We start from the raw sequence: 23555 nt of genomic DNA on the forward strand, positions 1-23555 counted from the left end.
ATAGAACAGTGCAAATTATTAATCCCAGGGAACAATATAATAGAAGAAAGTATGGATTGGTGGTCAGAGTAATGAAGTACATATTAATGGGACTTTTTAGTAGTACTAAATTATATTAAACTAAAAACCCCAGCACGGAGGGAACTAGAAATGAACATGGAAGCATGACAAACACGGAGAGAAATTAGTATGTTTTAACTTTGTGTACAAAACCATATTTTTTTCCTTAGGAGGTGAGGAACTAACAAGAAAAAAAAAGTCAAATCAAAAAAATTGGAAATTAACAGTGCTGTAAGGTATAGGGCTCAAGGTGTATACTTGGGCAAACCTTACATTATGATGATGAGAATCCTAGCACTATGAGTACTTCTGGAATGGGAGAATGTTATCTCAAATGTTCAGAGAATTCCAATTTAGTGTTCTTTCAAGTGCCTTTCAAAAAATATTTCCATTGTCAAAAGCACGTGTTTAAAGGCAAACATCAATGAAAATGACTCTATACGGGGAAAATCCATCATCAGAGCAGGGGAAGAGAGAAATCCACTCTTGTTTCTCTGTTTTATATGTGTCTCTCTACTTTCAGAATGCTGCTAAAGGATTAATGGATCGAAGGCCAAATGATCAAAGGAAGATTTCTCAGGGAAGGTTGGTTCCACGCTCTGCTGGTTTTGAAAACTCCAAAGAAAACCTGTCAGAACAAAAAGAAAACTTTGATCCGTGTAAGCATATGGATACTTTGTCCAAATGCTCCCCTTCAGGCAGTGATGGTGGCAGAATGTCTCTTAACACTTGCATGAATGTTTGTGAAAAAGAACTTGCAAAATCATTCCTCAAAAAAGCAAAAGAAAATGATGCTCCTTTAAGAACCTATTTACCAGGAATGGGAAATACAGACCCCAAACTAAAAATTCCTGTTCCAGAAATGAGGGACCATAAAGTTTCTTGTAAACCAGAATTTAAACTATGTGGGCTGCGTCCTCCTCTACTACGAGCTGTATCATGGGATAGCTTGGAGCCTGGACAAAAAGATAAAACACCTTTAAAACTACCATCTGAGGAAGAGAAAAGCTTTGGTGGTAATAAATCCAGCAATCAATTTAAAGCATTCAAAGACCTCCAAATCCAAGTTCAGCCTGTTCGAATGCAGAAATTGACAAAGCTCAGAGAGGTGAGTCCTAGTTATCAGTTGTATCCTGTTTTAAAGTTACTTTTGCATCTTACTAAACTTTCAACTTGCTAGCATTATTTTTACTATTTCAAAAAATGTATGCTAATATAATGGCAAACAATTTCAGCAAAATAAATACAATATTGTATCAGTTTTCCTTTCCAACTTTAGTAAATCGAAACCTGTAACTAAATACCATGGAATTACTATTTCCTAGTTCTTGTCAAATAGGCTTCAACTGCACTGTTGTCTTCTTGTGCATGTGCTCTTGCACATAGGGGGTTTTGTCTTCAGGAAAGACAAATTGTAATACTGGTGTCAAGGAAACACTAATTGCTTTCATTGTGAGAGAAAGGTGAGTATAAAACACGATAATTCATTTTTGCACAGTTTATGTGAACTATAAACAGGAAGCAGTTGATTAACAGCCACGTCATTTGTAAAACATACTTTGCAGTAAAATGATCTATTTTGGTTTCTAAAGAGTTTTTTAAATCTGAAGAATCTTTCCTTCCTGAGGATGTAACAATATTCTCTTTAAAGGGGTCACTTATGCTCTTTCACTTCCTTTACTTCCCTGTACAATGCTTTTCTGTTCCTTCGGAATTTTCCTCAGAGAGACAAAATACTAACTGGCTGATTTCTGTGTGAAAGGGTTGAGACCTATGTATAAACAGAAAGCTTTAATTTGAAGTTGAGATGGTTGTTATACTTCTTGAAAGGGCTTACAAGACCTTGTGTCTTTGTACTATTTGTAAGTTTTCTTTGGATTTAAAAATCATTTTTGTTTTGTTCAGCTGAGTTGTTTTGTGTTTTGTGGACAATACCTCTCGGTATTGTCCCTTCTAAGGGTAGTTGTCCTGTCATTCAAGACTACAGGCCTTTGCAATATTGTTACATTTACAAGATCTCAAAGGACAGGAAGTGTTTTTAGCATGCATTTTTGCTTATTGAACATCCTCAGAAAATGTGCCCAGAGTTTTTGAACTAAGTGCCCCTGAGAGCAGATAAGCAGACTTAGAGTTCCAAGTTCTAACACAGTGCAAATCTGTCAGCCTCCTGAAGGACAGTATTGGACTCTGAAATCTGTAAATTAATCTTTTGCTAAATAATTGTCTTAAATGATTGTCAAAAAGAACTTTGTCTGAAATAATTAAACCCTAAGAATTAACTACTGTATTAAAAAAGTAGAAATAGCATGGAATGATGCAGCAACTGATGTGTATAGGACCTTTAAAAGGGAGAGAACTAGTAGTTCCTTCCCTTAACATCATAATATTTTTTTCAACCTCTGCTAGTTAATACTTCAAGACAAATACAGGGCTGACAAATCTGAGGACCTCAAATTCTGCACTTTGGTTACGTCCTTTCCACTGTAGTGCTTGGGAATGACACCTTGGTTATTCATCTTTTCCTGTTTATATAACACACATTCTTACTATATATGTACTGGAAATGTTCATATAGAGGCACCTGAGCCATATGACTGAGTGTTTTCGTAGCTGTAAACAGAATCAGAAAATTAATACAACATGGCGTGTAATTCTAGTTATGCAGGATTTGAGCTCTGACTAGTTGGAGTTGTTTACTTATAAGCAAAAGTAGGTGTTTCATATTCTCAAATATATTTTAAATTTGTGAAGTAGGAAATGATAGAAGAAGAAAAGATAATGATGTGTAATCCTGAAGACTGTGTTCTTCCCTACCTGTAGGGAATAGTGGTACATTAACAGTGAAATATTAACTTGTATCTACTAGCATACCCAGCTTTGGTGTGAGTAAATCCTGATAAGTCCATAAGGTGGCAAAATCTTTGATACCTGATCTTCTGTACTTTCTCCTTTCTGGAACACTAGCTTGCTACTATGTTTTTTTCACATTCATTTACTAAAACTCCCTTTTTGTACTCGAGTAAGGGGCCCATGTTGCAAATCTCTATTCAAATGACCGGGATTTTTGCTAAGTAATGCATGTATGAAATTTGAAATACGTGATACTGATATTGTAATAACTATAACTTCATGTAAATATCTCCAGTATGTTTATTAACTAAAGTGAATGTTTTATTTAGTGTTCATTTGTCAGGTATATTTATATTGAGATTTCTAGTTAAGTTACTTGTAAATGTTACTGTTTTTCTTAACAGGAGCATATTTTGCTGAGAAATCAAAATTTAGTTGGACTTAAACTTCCTGAACTTAGTGAAGCAGCTGAACAGGAAAAAGGTGCAGTACCACAAAAGGAGTGTGTCTTTGTTACACACTTATTTTTTTTAACATAATTAACTGATACAGAAAATAAAACATTTCTTTTTTTTTTTTTTCAATTACAATACTAAATGTACTGAAGCAGTCATGGAGGAGGGTAGTAAATGGTGATTGAGAGACCAGTAAAACTAGTAATGTTTTTGGATTTGGCTGTTGATTAGGCTTGGGAAAAAGAGGAATGCATCTTCTGATCCAACAGCCAGTAGCATGCCCTTTGCCCTGTACGGTTCATGCATGGGGAGCAGGAATGGAAGGATGCAATGTGAGAGTTGATGGTTCGCGTGCTCTGGGACTGTTTCACAAGACCTCAAAGCTTCTGTTACACAGGGAGGTGGCTGAGATATTACACTTCATGTTACCTCTGAAAACAGTCTTATCTTCTGTTTGAGTGAGACAAGATGAAAACATGCTTCTTGTCCTCTACCTGTTATTACAGTTTGTATCTTTGGATTTTCATACGTGGTAGTATTATTCCTGTCACTCTGCTAGTACATCTCCCAGAAATTATTTAGCGGGCCTTGTTTGAAATTGTAAAATAGTTGCCATTTTACCGGTCTATTAAATAATTTGGGCAAATCTGAACCTTCTGAGAGGAAAACATTATGAAAAACTAAGCATTATTTTATCCAGCTTTTCAACCAAGAACTCTTGAGTATCATGAACGTTTTGAAGTCTACTACTCATATAAATGATAGTCAGCATGTTAAAGGTCAAACCCTTGTTAAGGCAAGTGAGGGGTCAAATCCTTAGCTTGTTTGTTAGGGAGACTTACTTCCTTACATTGTCATAAAAGCCACCTTTTCTTTTTAAGTGGAGTTGTAAATTTGCTTGAACAATAGCAAGTAGCCAGCTACTTCATTATTACTATTATGAATCAAGTATACTGGCTCCACCATGTTTTGTTATTAATGCCAAGTTATTGTGAATATCTTAGTAAACACAGCCGTGCCTCTACAGAAGTCTAGATAAGTGAGCTGTGTTAGGCTAGGGACCTTGTGGTGTTAGGCTGTGTTTCTATGAGGACATACACAATGGTTCAAAAGTAATTAGACTTTTAAATGTAGAAGAAATGCACAGAACTTAAACGTAGCTGGAAATAGGAAGAACCTACTGTTCTTTTCTGCTTTTCATGATAATGTTCTCCACCTTGAAAAAATCTGAGATTTTTCACACAGTTATGAACATCTAAGAATCTGTCTGTTATGCTAAATGAACAGGAAGCCTGGGCAAAGGTATCTTCCCAGGTCTCTGATCTAACTGGGGATCCTGACTTTCCTACAGGAGAGTCCTTCATTAAATTATGGCAAGAGGAGAGGATAAGGTAAATATTATATGTGAAATTAAATAAAATTAACGTAAAAGTTAAGTAAAATGAATTTAAAAAACAGATAATTTAGACATATCTTGGTCCTTATGAAAATAACACAAGTAGAGAACACAATTGCTACCTTTTAGTTCTGTTTCAAAGAAAATACAGTGTGAACAAGTACAGGCTGTAGATTCATCATAAAATCTTTAGTATAGTGTATTATAATAGAAATATTATTGGCAGGTTACATTGAAAGCCTTATAAAATGACTACTCTATGAAATTTAAGCTAAAATTTTCAGAAATGATTTAACTGTACTGCTAAAATACACATGCAAAAATGCTAGATGTTCCCCTAATGAATTTGGATGCAGTCTGAATTGTAGAAAGAATGCAATTGTTAATTTTCAGTGCACTAGAGACTGTCAGAGCACAAATTACTTCAGTCTATCTAGATAAAGAATGACAGTTGTAATGGTTACTTCTGTTGCCTCTGTTCAAAGGGAAGACAGGAGGAGTGAGTGATGCATCCTCACTCAGTAAAGGAGGTAACATTATACATTAAGGGGTGAAGAACCTATTCTTGTTGCCCCACTTCTGTTCCCGGCAGAGGTGGGATGAAATCCTCACTGACTTTTTAAAGACTATGCTTAGGTTAGGTCCTACTAGATTGTGAGATGATGACTTCATTTTTAATACATACCTTCTCAAATAACATTAAAAAGATTTTTATCTGCAAATGTCTTTAGGCCCTTCACCTCTCCCCTCTCCCACTGAAGAGGAAGAGACAAAGAATAGCTCTGATGTTATGCCCAGCATTCCTGATGTATTGCTGCGAAAACTACGCGTGCACAAATCTCTTCCAGGAAGGTAAAAGCTCTTTAGAAGTAGCAAGACATGATTTGGGAAAGGCATACTAATGGTTTTCAGTGAACTCCCTTTATTAAGTTCTATTCAGGGGGGGTCCACATATGTAGAGAAAGTGTTGCATCTTAAAATGTGTGACAGATTTGCTAAATAGTTTGGGGAGTGCACCAACTTTGAGTAGCTGACAAACTTAAAAATGAGTTTGTAAGTTCTACTTCAAAAGTCTGAAACTTAACTTGGATACTATAAATAAATTTTTATACAAATTTGTCATTAGTCTGTCCAATCCTGGTTTCCAGGTTTGCTGTTGCAGATGTAAAATCATGGTGAATGGGTTAGTATCTCTTGAGGCCTGATAACATTTTCATATGGTAAAATTTAGACATGAGAGAATTCAGCAGTTTATCTGCAAGTGATGATTTTTCAGTGAGATTAAGTTTGTCATTTTGCCTGCTTAGTTGAACTTGCCTGCAAGTTCAGATTCTTCCAAATTTCTGCATAAGCCTTTTCTTTGAGAGAAATAGAACTGTAACAAAAAAAATAAATAAATAAAAGGCATATTAGAGATCAAAACAATACTCCTGAACTTCTAGAAAGAAGAACCATTCCTTCTAGTAGATTTCCTTTTAGAATAACAGCAAGTGATATGAATACTACTGCTTTCGAAACAAAATGGTTTTCCAATACACAGGGCATATTGACCTCCCATCTTCTAGTCACTACTTTAAGTATCAATATATTTTATCCACCAAGAAAAATTGACTGCTTATGGATGCCATGTGTATTGACTTTTATGTTAGGGTTTAATGTTGCAGCCAATATGACAACTAATATCTGAAACTGTACAGTACATGATAGATATGTCAATCTCAACTTCTGTCACTGGCGTCCACTAGGATTTGTGTATACAACTCCTTTCATTCCTTGCAGATGTTTTTTCATCACTTGCATTAAACTGAATAGCTCTCTGCAGTATGGGAAGAACTGCAGGGATTAAGAACCTGTAAATTCAAACACATGGGATGACTGCCTTAAAGTGAGATCTTGCAATATACTGTTCTCTATCTCATTTCTTTTATGGTCTGCTATGAAACCACTTTTTGGTAACTTTCTCTAATTTTTGTACAGTTAGTAATCATACTTTGGGTAGAAAAATGATAAAACTCAAGCACCTGTTTTCTCAATGTCATTCACTGTCAGCTTACAACAATTAGCTAAGTTTGCAAACTTCTAACAAAACAGCTAAAGCAAGTTGGTACTGTACACAGGGAGCTGGGTTTTGAATTCTACCCATCTGTGATTTTTTGTGATCATCATCATGAGGTTTCAGCTGTTAAAAGAAGGAAAATAGGTGAAGTTAATAATCCCAAGTCTAGTAGATCACCTGCAACTACAAAAGGGTAATTTCTGTCTTGCTCCTGCGCTTGGAATTTGCCACAACATAGCGCAGATATACATAAATGTTTGCACTTGCCAGAAACTTTGGTATATTTCTATCAATACTTAAGTGATACTGTGCTATTGCTTAAAAAAAAAAAAAAAATTAAGAAAAAAAATTTTCTTAGAAGAAAATTTTAATTAATTAAATTGAGATTTGACAAAAAGAAACCATAAAATATTTAAGGCAAGTGCTTCTGTTATTTTCAATTCAATATTTCAATAGATTTGTTTTAAGAGACAAACCTAATAAAATCTTAATTTCTTTGTTCTCATTTCTAGCTCCCCTCCGCTTACTGAAAAAGAAGTTGAGGTAAGTGTGTTCTTAAAATGGTAGGTTTAGGCACCAAATGTACCATTGCTATATGTTCTTGTGTAAGCTTCTGAATAACACAAACTGTAACTCTTGATTATAGATTAATTTAACAGCTTTCAGTGATGCAGAGTGAATTTTATCCCTTAATATGTTTATTCTGTAGTTAAATTAGTTATAATCCTGGTTATGCTCCTGATTTAAATTTGTCTTTAATTTCACGTGCCTCAATTTTAAGTGGCTACTACTCAATTCAAACAACATTTTTATGTGGTATGGGCAATTGCCCCAGACAACATAAACAATTGAAAGACTTAAATTAAGTAAAAATGTTTGTGCATTCTTTCTAATAGCATATACATTTGTTTTGTAAATTATTGTAATAAATTTATATGTAATAAAGATCTTATAATAATGTTGTTTCTACTTTTTAAAATATTATAGATATGATAAAACCAAGAAAAAATTGAAACAGAGCCCAGAAACCACATTAGTTTATTGCCTTTTTTTTTCCATTGGCCAATAGGAGCTTAGGTATGATTTTCAATTGTATTTTGAAGTTAGTTGATGTATTTTTTACTTTGTCAGTTCTAGCCAAGAAATTGTTGCTCATTATCTGGGTGGCTTTGTTTTTTTGTATTTTGCTGCTTTCTTTTTTTTTTTGTAATGTACCAGTGAAGAATATTTATTTACATAGGTGCAATCAAATGGAGCTATTGGTGACTCATTCCTCACAAAGTATTAATCCTAAGCAATAAATGCATCTGGTAAAGAAAGAAACGATCTGTAAAAGCGTGGTTTGAGAGAATAGAAATGTTAGCACTTAATCTTTTGCCTTTGGTGGCAGATGTTTATCCCTTAGGTAGAACAATGATAATGGTGAGCTCATCTCTGGATTTCCTCTGCACAGACTATCTGTTTAAAAACCTTGGGGACCCTTGGAGGAAGTCCAGCTAGAAAACAGATTCATAGTGATTCTGATACTTCTGGTGGGCTGCTTCCGTCGTTGTGTTTCTGCTATACTGAACTTCCAGAGAAGCCTTCATGAAAACATTAGTATTTTAGTGGAAGCAAAGAGGAGTGATTTTTTTTTTTTTTAAATCTGCTTTTTAAATATTTTCAGTTTTCTATTTCAATATTTATTTAAGTACTGAAGCTTGTTAAATGTCTTATTTAAAAGTTGTTACTGGAAATTACAGTACAGCAGGACTTATTTAAAAATGCTTTCATTTTTTTTCTTTAAATCCAAATAGAATGTCTTTGTGCAGCTTTCCTTGGCCTTTAGAAATGATAGTTATACCTTGGAATCTAGAATTAATCAAGCAGAGAGAGAGAGAAATCTTACTGAAGAGAATGCTGAGAAGGAACTGGAAAACTTTAAGGCAGCCATTACGGTAAGAAAACAATAAATACTTCTCTGAACTCTAGCACACATTCAAGTGCGCACACATTTGAAATGTGTGACTGTGCTTGCTTATACTCACTGTAAATTCAGCCACAAAACTTCATTCTGTGCTGCTTGAGCTCATTATGTAACCCTCTACAGTTGACAGAGCATTTTCTGCCAGGGTGGGCCACTGTTCCTGAAAGTGCATACAGGATGTTGCCCTGCCCCGCTTCAAATTCTATAAATTTGAGATTCAATTCTTGGAAGAAGCCTGTGACAAAACTACTAACATGCAGAACTGCAATTTGAGCTCAGATTCATGCTCTCCTGAGCAAGACCATCTTCTTCAGCAGTAACCTTCAGGTGTCTCCCTAGGTGAGATACTGAAATGATCTGAAGCCTGAGTCCAGAGGTTTATGACTTGGAAGATCTTAACTGCAGATAATGGAAGGTGATATAGGAAAGAAAAGAGTGAGGATTGCATAAAGAATACATGCAATCTTAGGAATGGGTTATATTTATTCTTTTTTTCTTTTTTTCTTTTTTTTTTGTAACTGAAATGACAAATATATCTCTGAGATGTTAACTTATGTGCTGTGCACAGTTCTGTGCAAAAAAGGAGGAGGTGTATAGATAGCATGCTTCTAACTGAAATAGCACCTTACAAGGAAGTATTGCTATAGCTTTGAGAAATAGTTAGGAGAATATACATGTATATATATATTTTTCCATTTACTTTATCAAGAACATCAGGTGAGAAAGGATGCAGTTAACCAAAGTTTGTGTCACCTTTGTGTCACCTGGAATTCCAAATCTGCATGTACGGATCAATTGTTACTGGAAGAAAAAAAAAAGAAAAAAAAAAAGCACTTGGGAATATTTCGTGGATGTTCCTTTTTTTCCCTGTTTAAAGAGCAAACAGAAACAACTTGTAAAATCTTAGGGGTTTATTAATTACAATATTTTGTACACCGACAATTTTTTTCAAGTAATGTATAATAAGTGCTCATTCACTGCAAACAACTAGTTATATTTATATAACAACTATTTGTTATATTCAACATGGTAAAGAATCCATAATTAGGCAACAAGGACCATGTTACCAGCACAGGGTAGATGTAATTATCTTCCACAGAATTACAGAATGGTTGAGGTTGCAAAGGACCTTTGGAGGTCATCTTGTCCAAGACCTGTGCCTGAGCAGGGACACCAACAGCAGGTTGCTCTTGTCCCCTGACCTTGTCCAGGCAACTTTTGAAGATCTCTAAGGATGGAGACTCTACACCCTGTCTGGGCAAACTGTTCCAGTGCTCCATCAACTGCACAGTAAAAGAGTGCTTCCTGATGTTTAGACAGAACCTCCTGTGTTCCAGTTTGTGCCCATTGCCTCTTGTCCAGGCACTGGGCACCATTGAGAACAGCCTGGCTCTATTGTTTTTGCACCCTCCTTTAGGTATTTATACACATTGAGAAGGTACCCCTAAGCCGCCTCTTCTTCAGGCTGAGCAGTCCCAACTCGCTGTCTCTCCTCATAGGAGAGGTGCTCCAGTCCCTTGATCATCTTGGTGGCCATCTGAAATGATCAAAGGAATAGAGCACCTCTCCTGTGAGGTTGGTTTCTCTCCTTTATTCGGTTCACAAGCTGCAGTCTGGCTTTTACTAGCTTTTAAAGGTACTTTATAACAAAGTGGCAACCACCATTTTCATATCAAAGCTTTTTTTCTTTACAATGGAATAATCTAACCAACAATTAAATGATGTGGCGGCTCCTGTGTAAGGTGTACCATACTAGATTTGCTTCTATCCAAATGTGAAGTTAGCTTCATTTCTGTAGGACAGGCACATGTTAAATGTTTTAATGAGCTTGACCAGTATTTAGTGTTTTGTTTTTTGTTTTTTAATCAAACTTGTAATAACTGATGTTTTATTCAAAAACCCAGCTTCAAGAGAAGGTGGATTGATTCGCATGAATTTCAGATTTGCTCAAGGAAATAAGCAATTTACACTTGCCAAGAAACAGTTGAAAATATGAAATCTCTGCATGTTTTCCTCATGCATATATTTTCATGTGCCTTCCTGGGTCTTACAGTCAAATTTAGGCTGCAATTTGTTAACACGCTGGCTTCAGTGATAAGGAAATCTAAGAAATTTTTGTCATTGTGCTTGTTGTTGCACCAAATTTATCATTCTCTGAGCTGTGTTCCTACACCAAAGGTTTGCACTACAAATGAGATTTCTTAACTGACTCTGGTTAAAAAAAAAAGCAAGCAAACAAACAAACAAAAAACACAAAAACAGCACTAAGTCTGTCTGTAAGTCTGAACTGAATTTTATCAGTATTTCTTGTATTAGTCTTTTCTGCAAGTAGAAAATTGATTCAATTCAATTCAAATTCATTCAAGAGATGTTCACTAACGCTTTGGTTAATAAAACATCTAAATTCACTCTTTCTTCACTCATCCCATATGCTTCAGTGCTTTTCAGTATTAAATTTGAGCTATCAGAGTGATAATATTAATCAAGTGCATAAATGTGTGTACTGACAGATGAAAAATTGTTAAGAAATTGCAATTGCCCTTTGAATTACAGGCCATATTGGTTTCTATTACTTTCTTATTTCTTGAATTCTTGAGACTCTAATGTCTGATTTATTTTCAATATAGTTAAAGTGTCTTTGATCTGAAAGAATGTAAATTGCCGCCTTAACACCTTGTGCCCAGCAAATAAAATGTTGCAAGTTCAGGAATCACTTTTAAGTAGTACTTAAAATAAGTTTGGTATTTGTAAAGTTCATGAGTAGGTAGTCATGATTCGTAACTGATTTCGAAACAAGAAGTTTTGCAAGTGTGCTTAGCCATTTTTAACCTTGTGCCTGCAATATACAGCAAAGCCCCCTTCTGAGACTGCAGTAGCAGCAGCAGCACTCGCTAGTTTGTCTCTGGTGGCAGAGGTGGTGTTCCTCTTTGTCTAAGAACTCATCCGTGCGTAGTTTTGCCTGGACATGTCTTACTCTGGTTCTGTGACTCAGGCCAGCTCATCTGACCTAAGAGTGGCAAGACATCAGAGCAAGGCTTATGTATTTTCATTTCAGTCTTCAGCTCATTTGTGGCATCACTATGAACACAGAGAAGCTTACCAGAAGCTATTGGAGGATATTGCTGTTCTGCGGCGTTTAGCTGCTAGGCTATCTAGTCGTGCTGAAATGGTTGGAGCTGTTCGCCAGGTAAGAGCATCCTGGCATTTAACAAATGTATCCTCGCTGTATGTGTTTACTCTCTTTTTTCCCCAGACATAGAGAAGGTTTTATGAGCCCTTTGAATTTTATATGTAATCTTGGGAGATTAAAGACATTTATTATAGTGTCAGAAAAGATACCTTTTCAGTCTGGAAATAGAATTCAAACAAAAGATTACCCATGAAGCTATATAATGTGCACAATAGGAGCATATATATTATTTAGAATTATAGCTGCAGTACAAGAAACATTTTACATCAGTGCAGCAAAAAAAGAAAACTTCTGTGGGTCAAAAAGCTCAGCTAGTTCAATAACCTGTCCTCGGCAATAGCTGCGGTCAGACAACTATGAAAAGCTGTGTTAGTTGTATAGCAAGTATAAGTGACAACACAGCAATACCCTCCTAGGCTCAAAACTGTTACCTCTGCCAAATGAAGTAACGAAGCTGATGCCAGTGAGACCTTCAAATGTTTGAAAGCAAGAGCATGTGTACCACGTAACTGATCATATAGGCACACAGGTAATATATAAATATTTGACAAAATAATTGATGATTTTCTGTGGATATATAATGCGTTTGTGTTCTAATAAACTTAGGAATTTGTAGTGTTTGAGATATCAGTATTCTTCTGAACAATTATTCCAGGTCTAGTCTGGACAGCGGTCATGCACATAAAGGCAAATGGTAAGTTTGAGAAGTGTAGAGGTAACTTGTGTAATCCTCTCCTTTATTCCTTAGGAGAAGCGTATGTCAAAGGCAACAGAGGTAATGATGCAGTATGTGGAAAATCTAAAAAGAACATATGAAAAGGATCATGCTGAGCTAATGGAGTTTAAGAAACTTGCCAATCAGAATTCTAGCAGAAGCTATGGTGCATCTGGTAAAAACAACAACAACAAAGTTTGTCTTGCCTGTGTACAGAGATATATAGTGCTATTAATGATAAGAAGTGATGTATCATGAAACCTCTTTACAGAAGTAGACTTAGAAAACTACAGATATATCAGCTAAAATATATCATATAAGCAATATTTAATGCTACAGTATGGTAATTTAAAAATCACCGTCACTTATCAAATTCTGATGAGATCCAATAACATTTTTATTGGCCTCTAATATATGTGAAAATGTGCAATGTGCAAAACTTACACGGTTTTAATACAGCTACCTCTGAAATGACAGTTAATAGCAAAATTTTATTACTGCAAAATACTTTTTTTTTTCTTTTTTCTTTTTTTTTTTTTTTTTTGCTACTTTATCTTTCCTAGCTTGCCAGAACATCAAATATTTTCTTTCAGAAAAACTTACATAAGGAGGCAAATAGTAGGCTTTTCTCTAAAAGTAAGGATAGTAATGGTTATTTTATGTGTGTTGTGAAGTTGATTTTGTTTGTTTGTTTCTGTTTATTTTAAGTTATTATATCTTCTACAGGTGAAATTGAGGCCAGAACTGTATGACAGATAAATATGCAGTCACTACAGATATTGAGTAAATATAGTATGTCTGAGTTTGAAATGCAAGCAAGGGCTCTATTAATATTATTACTCATATATTCTAAGACAATTCTTTCCTGTTTTTATGCAGAAGATGGAGTACCTCGTTCATCTAGATCCATGTCTCTTACTGTTGGAAAGGTATTTCTGCAATACAAAGAAAATTAAGTGAACATTTATGTAGTGAAGTTTCTTTATCTACATACATTCAATCTTATAGTCTGTGTTCAAAATATAGTAATGGTTAGTTCTCAATATTATTCATGTAGTCTAGTGTAAATGCTTTGTAATTTTACATGTCTGATTAAGGATGACTCTATGGAATACCAGTAATGCCTGCTGTGAATCATAAAGGGACATATTTAGTTAGGAAGAGTCATATTCCAGGCCACATACTGGTGCTGCAGAAAGTGGCTTAGGTCCTTTGCATTGCTCTAGTTATTCAGTGAAGAAGCAGTACACTGGATCAAACCTTTCTATTTGAGGGATTCCAGGAACATACCATTTTCATTATCTTAATTATGATATCATAGATGTCAATAATATTTTTTTACGTGTGGCTTGTTTTTCAGTTGCCATCAGAATATCTTGTTTGTCTTGACAAAGCATTGAGAGAGGGGAGATTATTTCAGATTGTTTTAATTTGACTGATTAATAACATTAACAAGACCACCATTTTATTTCTCTGAAACTTCCTGTTGCTGGAGTCCAAGTTTATTTAAAAGCTTCTAAAATAACCAGTTGAGAGACCTAAGTCCTGTTTTGACCATCATGAAACTTAGTCAGAGGCATTACTGAGTCTAGTATTTCTTTTCATATTTTTCTTTTGGTTGCACTTCTTTATATTTAATTTATTCCTAGCACTTCCGAGTGCTGAGCAGGAAGAATTTTCCCTTTTGTTAGGAGTACATTAGGTGTACCTCTGTCATTAATGAATAGGTAAAATTGGTCCTGTCTAGATCCAGGATCGTAGAGTAGGCAATCCCACGTATGTATTTGGTAAACCTGTTGAACTTATTTTTTGTCAAGTTATCTAGAGCAGAATCTTAGAAATGTTTAGAAATATTCAGTAAGATGATGCTGTTAGATGTCATATGTGCTTGTGGTTTTTTTTTGGTTGATTGTTTTTTTACTCAGTGGGATGCATAGATTTCATTACTAGTATAACATAGATAAATTTTTTGGCTTCTTACCGAATGACAGACTTACATGATCTACACTTGAGCTGTACTATATTGTGTAAAGCTAGCATATGTTTATCATATGAAGGATTTCCATGGTCTTTGGGAAATGTAAGCAATGTCATATGATGCTAGATAAATATCTAACAACTCAAGATGAGCGGGGGAAAGCTTTCTTCTTTTGTGGAGGGAATGGATGTTATTGTTTCTGCAATAATGTGTAGTTTTATTAAAAATAAAAACTAAAAAAAAGAATTATATCCCAGTGAGGACAGCATATCATAACAGGTACATAGCAAGAGAAGAGTATCATATGTAACTACATTATTTTCCGGTCTTACGGTATTTTTCCCAGTATCAGTATGTGTCTGGCTTAACCAAAGATAATAGCCTTTCATGACAACTGACAGTTTAGAATATGCCTCCTGTGTCACTTATGTTATTGGGCTTTCAGAGTGGAGTAAAAAAATGTGAAGCTTCCCTGTACAGAAGTTTGATTCTCACTAAGCACTTGCCATGCCAGATAGTACTAGGAAGATAGAAGCACTCATAGATAGGAAGTCTGGGGGATGTTCACAGACCTAACAGCAGTTTACCATAATTTTGCTGTTAACTCTCTTAAATGTCTTCTTGCTGACTTTAACATATTTGACATACCTCTTAACTTTCAAAATCTTTCTTTGGCCTATTTTGTTTCATAACAGAAAAAAAAAAAAAAAATGTTCTTTGTCCTAGAATATGCCTCGGAGGCGAGTCAGTGTTGCAGTTGTTCCTAAATTTAACTCCTTGAACATTCCTGGTCAGTCACCAACAGCTTCACCTATATCTTCAACACCATCCCTCGTAAGTAAAACCCACGGTTGAAAGGTACAAGGCTTTGTTTAAAATTCCTTTGCACAGGGCCAAGCCATAGTTACTAAAAAATGTAAACCCTTTAATTGGTTAAATTTGACTACATCCTAACAAATGGGATGGACAAAGATAATTTCTGTTGTGCAAGGGACTATTTTACTGTTTAGTGTTTAGTGATCAAAATATAAGGAAGAAAGAGACTGGATACTTTCTTGGAGGGGAAAAAAAACAACACTGTAGAAGGGAACGCCAGAGAAAAATTGTTATAGTGCTCAAGTCCTGTGTTTATTGTGGGTAGAGGGAGTAATGTGAGATTCTAATTTTGTGATTTCTGTTTAAAGATACCTTGCTGGTAGGTATGGGAGGAAAACCTAAGTAGCACGTTGACTTTGTCATTTTACTGAAGACTCATTTGAAATTGATTCATGGATGTAGCATTTATTGCTCATTTTCAACTTTCAGTCTGAATCACCAAGCAATGGAAGGAGCAATCTAGCATCTACTCCTGTTCTGCCAGCACTTCTAGAGAAGTGAGTTTTCTCTAGGTCGTTTCATTACCTATTGGATCTTAGTATGAAATTAAACTGTTACTGGTATAATTTCAATCTTTCCTGACAGAAATTATACAAAGGCATAAGGTATGGAAATCAGTGGCACACTATTTACTCAAGTAGATTCCAAGGTGTGGTAACCATTTTATCATCGTATGTTTTTTTGTTTGTTTGGTTGGTTTTTTAATGTACAAAGAATTTAGAAGCAGTGTCTCAGAACTAAATCTAGTCTGCTATGATCCAACAGTCATTGCAACTCATCAAGTAAAAGGTGCAGCAGGAAATTATACATTTGAATAGGGCCTACCTTTAGAACTTGGCAAAACTAAGAGTATAACATATAATAAAAAAAAATCCACTTGTGTATATGTATTTCCTGGAATTAATTAATGCTGTACCTAAAGTTGGCCACGAACAACCCTGGGTATGCATGTTCTTAAATTTTACTGTCAGCGTAATTTAAGTTCTTCTGCTCTTGCCTTCTCAACATGTGGCCAGCTGGTAAGAATTTTATTTTGAAATACTATGATATCCAGTGTCATACAGGTTTTGAAATTTACATGAATAAAAAAAAATATATAATTAAATTAAGAAGTATAACATCATAATGCTAGATCATCAAAATTTTATAGAAGTTAAAACAATGACTAAATTGAGGAGTAATTATTTTTAGTATACATGTAAATGCAAACATTCAGCTAAATTAAAGAACTAGGATTGAAATTTTAGTACAGCATAGAGATACAAAACATTTCTTTTTTTCCAGGCTGTTAGACAAGCCAGTACCTCAATGTCTATATTTTTCTAGGACCTGTAAATTGCAACAAGATCCACAAAGGTGGATGATATGAAAACATGATACTGAGATGAGAACAGAAAGCATATCCAATCTGTTGTAAAAGATCTTTGAAAACTATTACCATTATGGATACAAGTCTTTTTGCATTTGCACACCCTTGTGTGTGTACACTTCATTCTTATCTCTAATCTGTGCAGAAAGCATAAATAAAATTGTCAGGCACCTTTCCAAATACTTAGCTCTTTCAAGAAATGTTGCACATTCTAAGGAAGCTGTTTGCTGATGTTTCAGAAGTAAAACTTAGTAATAAATCAGTGATGTTTTTAAATTATTAATACTATTACTTTGGTGGTTTAGTCTGTTCACAGTGTCACAATACAATATCTGAAATGTTAATTTGAATTAAAGTTTGATAGGATGCTTTAAATATTGTGCAAATTAAAAGTTAAAAGAATTCAGATCACAAGTCAGTATCAGTGCAGGATATTGACTTTCACATACTTTAGATTAGTGCTGACAAAGTAAAAAAAAAAAAAATCTTATGTCTTTGTTTTATCTCTGTACTTTACAAAAGACGAAAATATGCAACAAGTAGGTAAACAAAAGTTATGAACTATGGCAAAATCGTTGCCAGTGGTTGTTACAGTTCAACAGAACTCTGCCAGATTTGGATCATCTTTTGAAGCTGTACAGAAATTCTGAAGGAAAAGAAAAAGTATTAATATTTCTTACTGGTTGAATTAAAAAAAAAAAAAAAAAAAAAAAAAGTTATAAAACATCAGATTTTCCTTCATTTTTTCTTCAGAGATCCTTATGGATTGATCGTTACAGAATCAGGAATCACATGAACTGAATTGTTTCTATTCGGTAGTATACGCCAAATACAATACATTTCATCAGTGGTGTTTTTGCTTTTTCTGTTTCTTTTGTCTTGGCAGTGGAAAGACTAATGGAGAGCCTGATTGTGAAACCTCAACTGCTACACTAACTCAGAGTGGGTTGGATGAGATCAATCCTGAAACTAAAGCCAAGATAGAAGAGGAAGCATATAACAAAGGGTAGGAATATTTTATGTGAACTAAATCTTAAATATGTGTTACCAGATGTATTTTTTATAGTGTGATTCTAAATGCTAAATAAGCAACATAATTGATATAAGCTCCAAGAAGATGGTCACAACTAAAGCAGTTTGGGAAGCAACATGAGTGAGCATCACTTGTATCTGCATTGTGGCTGTTCACTTTCATCCATTATTTATGTTAGCCAGTCTGGGGGAGAGCAGTTAGAGATTCTGAGTTAGATGGGTGTTCATATGTTGGTAGTACTCAGATTCATAATAGGACAATCCAAAACAACTTTCTAAAATGCTTATTCTGAAAGGTGTACATGGAAATCAACAAAGAGTAGACATCAACTTTTGCAGTAAAGTCATATTGTTTGTGGCAAATTGCTTTTCATGGCATGTTTTGGGGCAGTTAACAACTTTGGCATCTATTGTTTCCAAATGTCAAGCAAAGAACTTAGTACTGTGTGTAGGGAGACAGAAGTTCGGATCCCAGTCTGCAGATCCAAAGTCATCTATCTTTTGCATTGATTTCTATCTATTCTCAAAAAAAAAAAAAAAAAAAAAAAAACACGAGTAGGTGGTCAGAACGATTAAAATAACGATAAGCAGAAATGTTTAACTTACAGCTTTCCTATTGACTGTACCATAGTGCTCTGCTAAGGACTATAACATTTTTTCTTTTGCAAAATAAGGTTTGCTAATAGAACTAAGATAATCGTCTATTAAGGAAGTGTGGCTCTGTGGCATATTCGTAGTCTTTAGCTCATCTTTTCTCTTGTTTGAGTGCTGTAGCAACACTGTTCTATTGTACATGACAAAATGTAAAGCTAATTTTTCTTTACATAGGAACGTGTTTATATTGCAGGCTAGACTAAGAAAAATTGTTTTTGTATTAAAGCTATCAGGAAGGCTTGAAGAAAACCAAAGAACTTCAGGAATTGAAGGAAGAAGATGAAGAGACACCAAAAGAAAGTCATGATGACCATGAAGAAAGTGAAAATGATGATGAGATAAAAAAACTGAAAAGCAGGTGAGACACTGGTGTGATGTGTCCATACAATAAGAGCCACTTCATGGTACCCAACCACGTATGTTTTATGCTATTATTTTAGCATGTTTTCTTCCAGTCTAGGGAAGGATTTTGCAAATAACTAATTTCACAGAATGGCTTATTCCATGTTAGTGAAGTTGGGGAAAAAAAAAATCCACAAGTTTTTTAGATGCTAAAATGCATCTCTCAGTAGACATTCGTTGTCTTATCAAAGTTGTAATTCAGGAATGTGATGCGCCTGTTTGTGTCATATGTCATTCCCAAAAGGTCCTAGCCAGTCTGTTCACCTAAGAATCTTTCAGTAAATCTACAAACTGAATGCAGATTAACATGAACTTCTCAGCTATGCTGGACTCAACGCAGATGCTTGCTCCCTCTAGAATCTCTATAAATGCTGCAGAACATTATGCTGGAGTTAGAATAGCCTGTCTTTCAGCAGAGGGACACATTTATTATATTCATCTGTACACTGCAATTTCCTGCATTTTTAAAAGCAAAGAGACTTCTGCATTACAGAGGAATTGACTACTGGCCAAAGCAAGTAATATGACTAAATCCAAGATACGGTAGGGATCTCTACCTGATCCCAAGGGACTCAGGCCCAGATTATTGTGATTATAAACATCTGTTAATTTGAAATTTCAGCCATGTTCAGAAGGGCAGCCATCTCACTAGTCATGAAACTCTTAGGAGGAGATGTTTAGAATATGTTATAATGTTTAGCTTAATTGAGCAAGCTATGAGCAAGGCAGAATTTAAAATTGTATCAAGCTCTGAGATTTGCGAGTTGACAGGTGGGAGAAATAGAAGCCAAGGTTATGGCTTGATAGCTGTCTACAGTCATCTTGCAAATATCACCCATATTTGAGTATACAATTACTCTTGAAAGAACTTAAGTTCTTTCTCTTTTCTGGCAAGATACTTGTCTTTGGAAGAGAAGCAATGCACAGTACATCTATGAAACATCTCAAATTTAAAAGCTTAAGGTAATTGATTTGCCTAATATTACTATATAACTGTTTCCTTTTTGTTTTACAGCAGACTTGAAGTCATCATTAATTATTTATATATTCTGTACCCCAAACTGTGTAAACACTGGAATGTGGTATGGCTGGTAGTGGCTGCGATAATCATTTTTGCTGTGGTGTTGGGAATCTACTATTCATACAACTCTTGTGAGGAAATATCAGAGAGACCTGAAGGCAAAGCCAGCTGTTCAGCTGTTCATCAATATTCATGGTGGAACTCAGGATTCCGACATGAGCAACGCACTGAATAATAAATGAACAACATATATTTATGATACCGGAGAAAGCACTGTATTAGAACACAGTTGTTAAAGGTAGTGCTTAGTCATCTTTATGGTTGGTATATGTCATCTGTTGCACAAGCGAGTTATTCCACCCCAAAGTTTGGGGATACGTTATGAACGTAGCTTGCCAAAATGATAATTTGGTAAAGAATTATGTTTGTTGTCTCAATGTAAATGACTGATGTGATTAAAGTAATATTGAATCATGATAAGGTTGTGGCAGTAATCAGCAACCAGCAAGAAAAACTTGCACAAGATGTTGACATCTCTCCTATGGTTTTGAAGAAAAATCATTAAAACTATATTTGCAGTCAGTGCTTTACTTTGCAATTCCTGAATTTGTGTTTTGGTCAGGTTTTGTTGTCATTGTTGTTCAAGTATTAATGGCATTTAATTCCTTTGGGTTTTAAAAGTCTAATGTTTTTATTCATTATAATTGGGTAGAAATCAAAGGTCTTCTATGTCATGTTAAAATTATCAGACCACATGCCTTGCTGACACAGTAATTTCATAAGAGGAATTATCTGTATGGCTATTTAAATGGAATACTAAGTACCTCTTATGACATACTTTAAGAATGGGACCACCTCTTTTTTTTGAGTAGGATATACAACAAAACTTAAAATGAGGTCTAGGTAGTACAGTTGATATTGTCCAATGAATCTTGGAACTTCTGAGGTATCACTGACATGCTTTGTAACAAATTTTGCTACTTATTTGAATAACTGTGTGGTTTATGCCACTCAGTCACTAAACATTACAGCAAAAAAGTAATTATTCAGACAATTAGATGTGTTGCTGAAGTCCAATATACATCAGTCTTGGATATGGAAAATATGCGCAATCCCTCAAAAAAGAAAAAAAAAATCTTCAAATCTGTCTGTTATCACAGATAAGGATAATCACAGTAAATGGACCTATTGCTAATATTAAAAATGGATGTCATTTGAGATCTGCGGTAGGAACATAGTTCTGTACACTGCCAAACCATACAGGTGCCTATACGAGTGAGGACATGAAAGTAGTGATGACCATAGAGGTCACTGCATGTTTTAGTTGTAGTAGTTACTTTTCAGATTCTTATGCCAAGTATATAACAGTTTTGATAAACTTTCAAAGCTAAACTACCAGGTCATGACAGATTAATTTTTGCCCCGATATTTCAACAGATTTTTCAACAGTTTTGCCTGTTTGGGAATTGTGAGTTGCTACTGAGGAATATGAAAACCTGCCATTTTTAGACATAAGCAATTTCAAAAGAGTGAAGCCATTATCCTAAAAGAGAAATTCATGCCTAGGACTGAGACCAAAATGTATGTCACTCAAGGTATACCATATGTACCTGCCAAACACCACTTCTGATTGAAGATGAACTATGTTTGTCTTCCAGAGCTGTATGCTTGAATCTAACCACAATATCAAAATCAGTGTGGCACTTAATTGCACTCTTGTGTCTTGAATTCTTTTGGCACGTTCTGACTAACAGGTCTGTTTTATGGACAAATAAGAACTTTATGAAGTACTGTAATTTCAGCTCAGATGCAGATAATGTAGGCTTATTTTCTTTTGGTGTAAACACTGAAACTCAAGCTAACCGTCACAGAAAACAGGTTTCTAACACAATCAGAATTTTAATTCATGTGTCTGGCACTAGTAACAAATGTCCTGCTGGTGAATTTTGTTTTTTGCATCTCTAGCTACATTTTGTTAAAATAAAAATACATGGAGAAAGGGGGGAGGGGAAAGGTAGACCATTACCAACTGTGGGGGGAAAAGGAAGTAAATCCATAAGCAGTCGGTAGGTTTTCTTTTTTATTTTATTTTATTTTGTGTGTCTGTGTATATTAGATATACACACACACACACATGTTTTTGTTTTGTTTTGAGGAGTAAAGTAGAGTGTTTAAGAAAGTTCAAAATGGATAATGGGAAAGTGTCATTTGGTCTGATATTGTAATTGCTAAAGAATAAGACCAAAGAGAGTTTCATGCAAATTACTTGGTATATGTTTAGAGTATCTAACTATTAAGAACTACTGTGACATTTCATGTACTTCTATTATTTAAAGAAACTTGTCAGTGGCTCTTTCAATACTTGTTTATTAGAACCAGCTTTCTTAACTTAAAAATCTTTAGAAATTGTGTTGGTAACATAATAAAGCAATAAAAATTCTGGGTAAATAGTCTTGAAGATTCAGAATCTACTATGCCAAAAATTATGGCACATATTTGATTGTGACAGTGGATATGTTAGTGTACTGAGGAAAAATTGTTAACAATGCCTCTAATTTTATTAATTTGCTCTTATTCACTTCTGCACTGATACTGATCCAAAACCCTATTTTAAGTACATGTAGAAAGTTATTGATATCAATAAGACTCTACAACTGCTTAATGTTAGGCATGTGCAAAGTTTCTGTTGGTCAGTGTGTGAACAGAGTCTTCATCCTCTTTTTGGCATTCCGCAAATGGGCTTTCATGGACTTGATGCACAAGGGCAAATTTCCGTAAGTAGTTGTACTGATTAGAACTGAATTACTTGCATGTCTAAAGCAAGTGTAACTTAGCCACAAAGTTATTAATTGTTATGGGGAATGGACAGAAAGAGGCAAGGGATTTCAATGGGGATTAAAAGATGACGATTAAGTTGATGAAAAAAAAAATTATATATATATATATATTTTTTTTTTATACCTACTTGGAGAAAACTGTCCACTAAAAATAACAGACCACAGTGACTAACACCACATTAAATATTTTTGCTTACATTTCTCAGTTAATTAATGAAGACACCTTTTTTGATAGAAAACTAGGTTCTCTCAACCTTTCTCAATCAAAACCTATTCTAGATGTAGTTTTATCTGTTGAATATTAATTTTATTTATCTGTTTAAAAAAAACAGCAACACGTTTAAAAAAAACAACAAAACTTCTGTGTTCAAAGATCACATCAAGATAACAAGAAATAGATTTATTATTTATGCTATTAATATTGAAATAGTTTTCTTGAGGTGCAATATTTATTTTTTTGTTTTAATAAGACACATTGTATTGTTTCTCCTGCACAGCACAGATGTTTCTAGTAAGCAGAATTTTAAAAGAACACTATTTTTGTGTATCATATTTATATTTGTAGCATTGTAAGATTTTGCACCAGTGTGCTGGTATTGTACTGTATAGTATCACATACTTGAGGTTTTTAAATAAAAGTATGGTTTCAAAGTCCTCAGTGTTGCTACCTTAAAGATTTATTTTTCGTATGTGCTCTG

General features: G+C 34.7%; 1 protein-coding gene across 6 annotated transcripts in view; it reads left to right on the forward strand.

Moving 5' to 3' along the window:
* Positions 1–23511, forward strand: part of IRAG1 (inositol 1,4,5-triphosphate receptor associated 1) — a 103938-nt gene extending 80427 nt beyond the window's left edge. For 5 of the 6 annotated variants that reach the window (XM_084288097.1, XM_084288096.1, XM_084288095.1 and 2 more), the window contains 13 exons: positions 584–1168; positions 3315–3393; positions 5493–5613; positions 7330–7360; positions 8614–8754; positions 11839–11970; positions 12722–12863; positions 13568–13617; positions 15393–15500; positions 15972–16039; positions 17798–17917; positions 18824–18955; positions 20015–23511. In XM_084288097.1, coding sequence (XP_084144223.1) covers positions 584–1168; positions 3315–3393; positions 5493–5613; positions 7330–7360; positions 8614–8754; positions 11839–11970; positions 12722–12863; positions 13568–13617; positions 15393–15500; positions 15972–16039; positions 17798–17917; positions 18824–18955; positions 20015–20255 — 1950 coding nt within the window. In that variant the 3' untranslated portion in view covers positions 20256–23511. The remainder of the gene's footprint in view (positions 1–583; positions 1169–3314; positions 3394–5492; positions 5614–7329; positions 7361–8613; positions 8755–11838; positions 11971–12721; positions 12864–13567; positions 13618–15392; positions 15501–15971; positions 16040–17797; positions 17918–18823; positions 18956–20014) is intronic. The other variant, XM_084288100.1, reaches the window with a different exon arrangement.
* Positions 23512–23555: the final 44 nt, after the last annotated feature.

Source organism: Netta rufina (assembly GCF_964035555.1).
Source record: "Netta rufina genome assembly, chromosome: 5".
Lineage (NCBI taxonomy): Eukaryota > Metazoa > Chordata > Aves > Anseriformes > Anatidae > Netta > Netta rufina.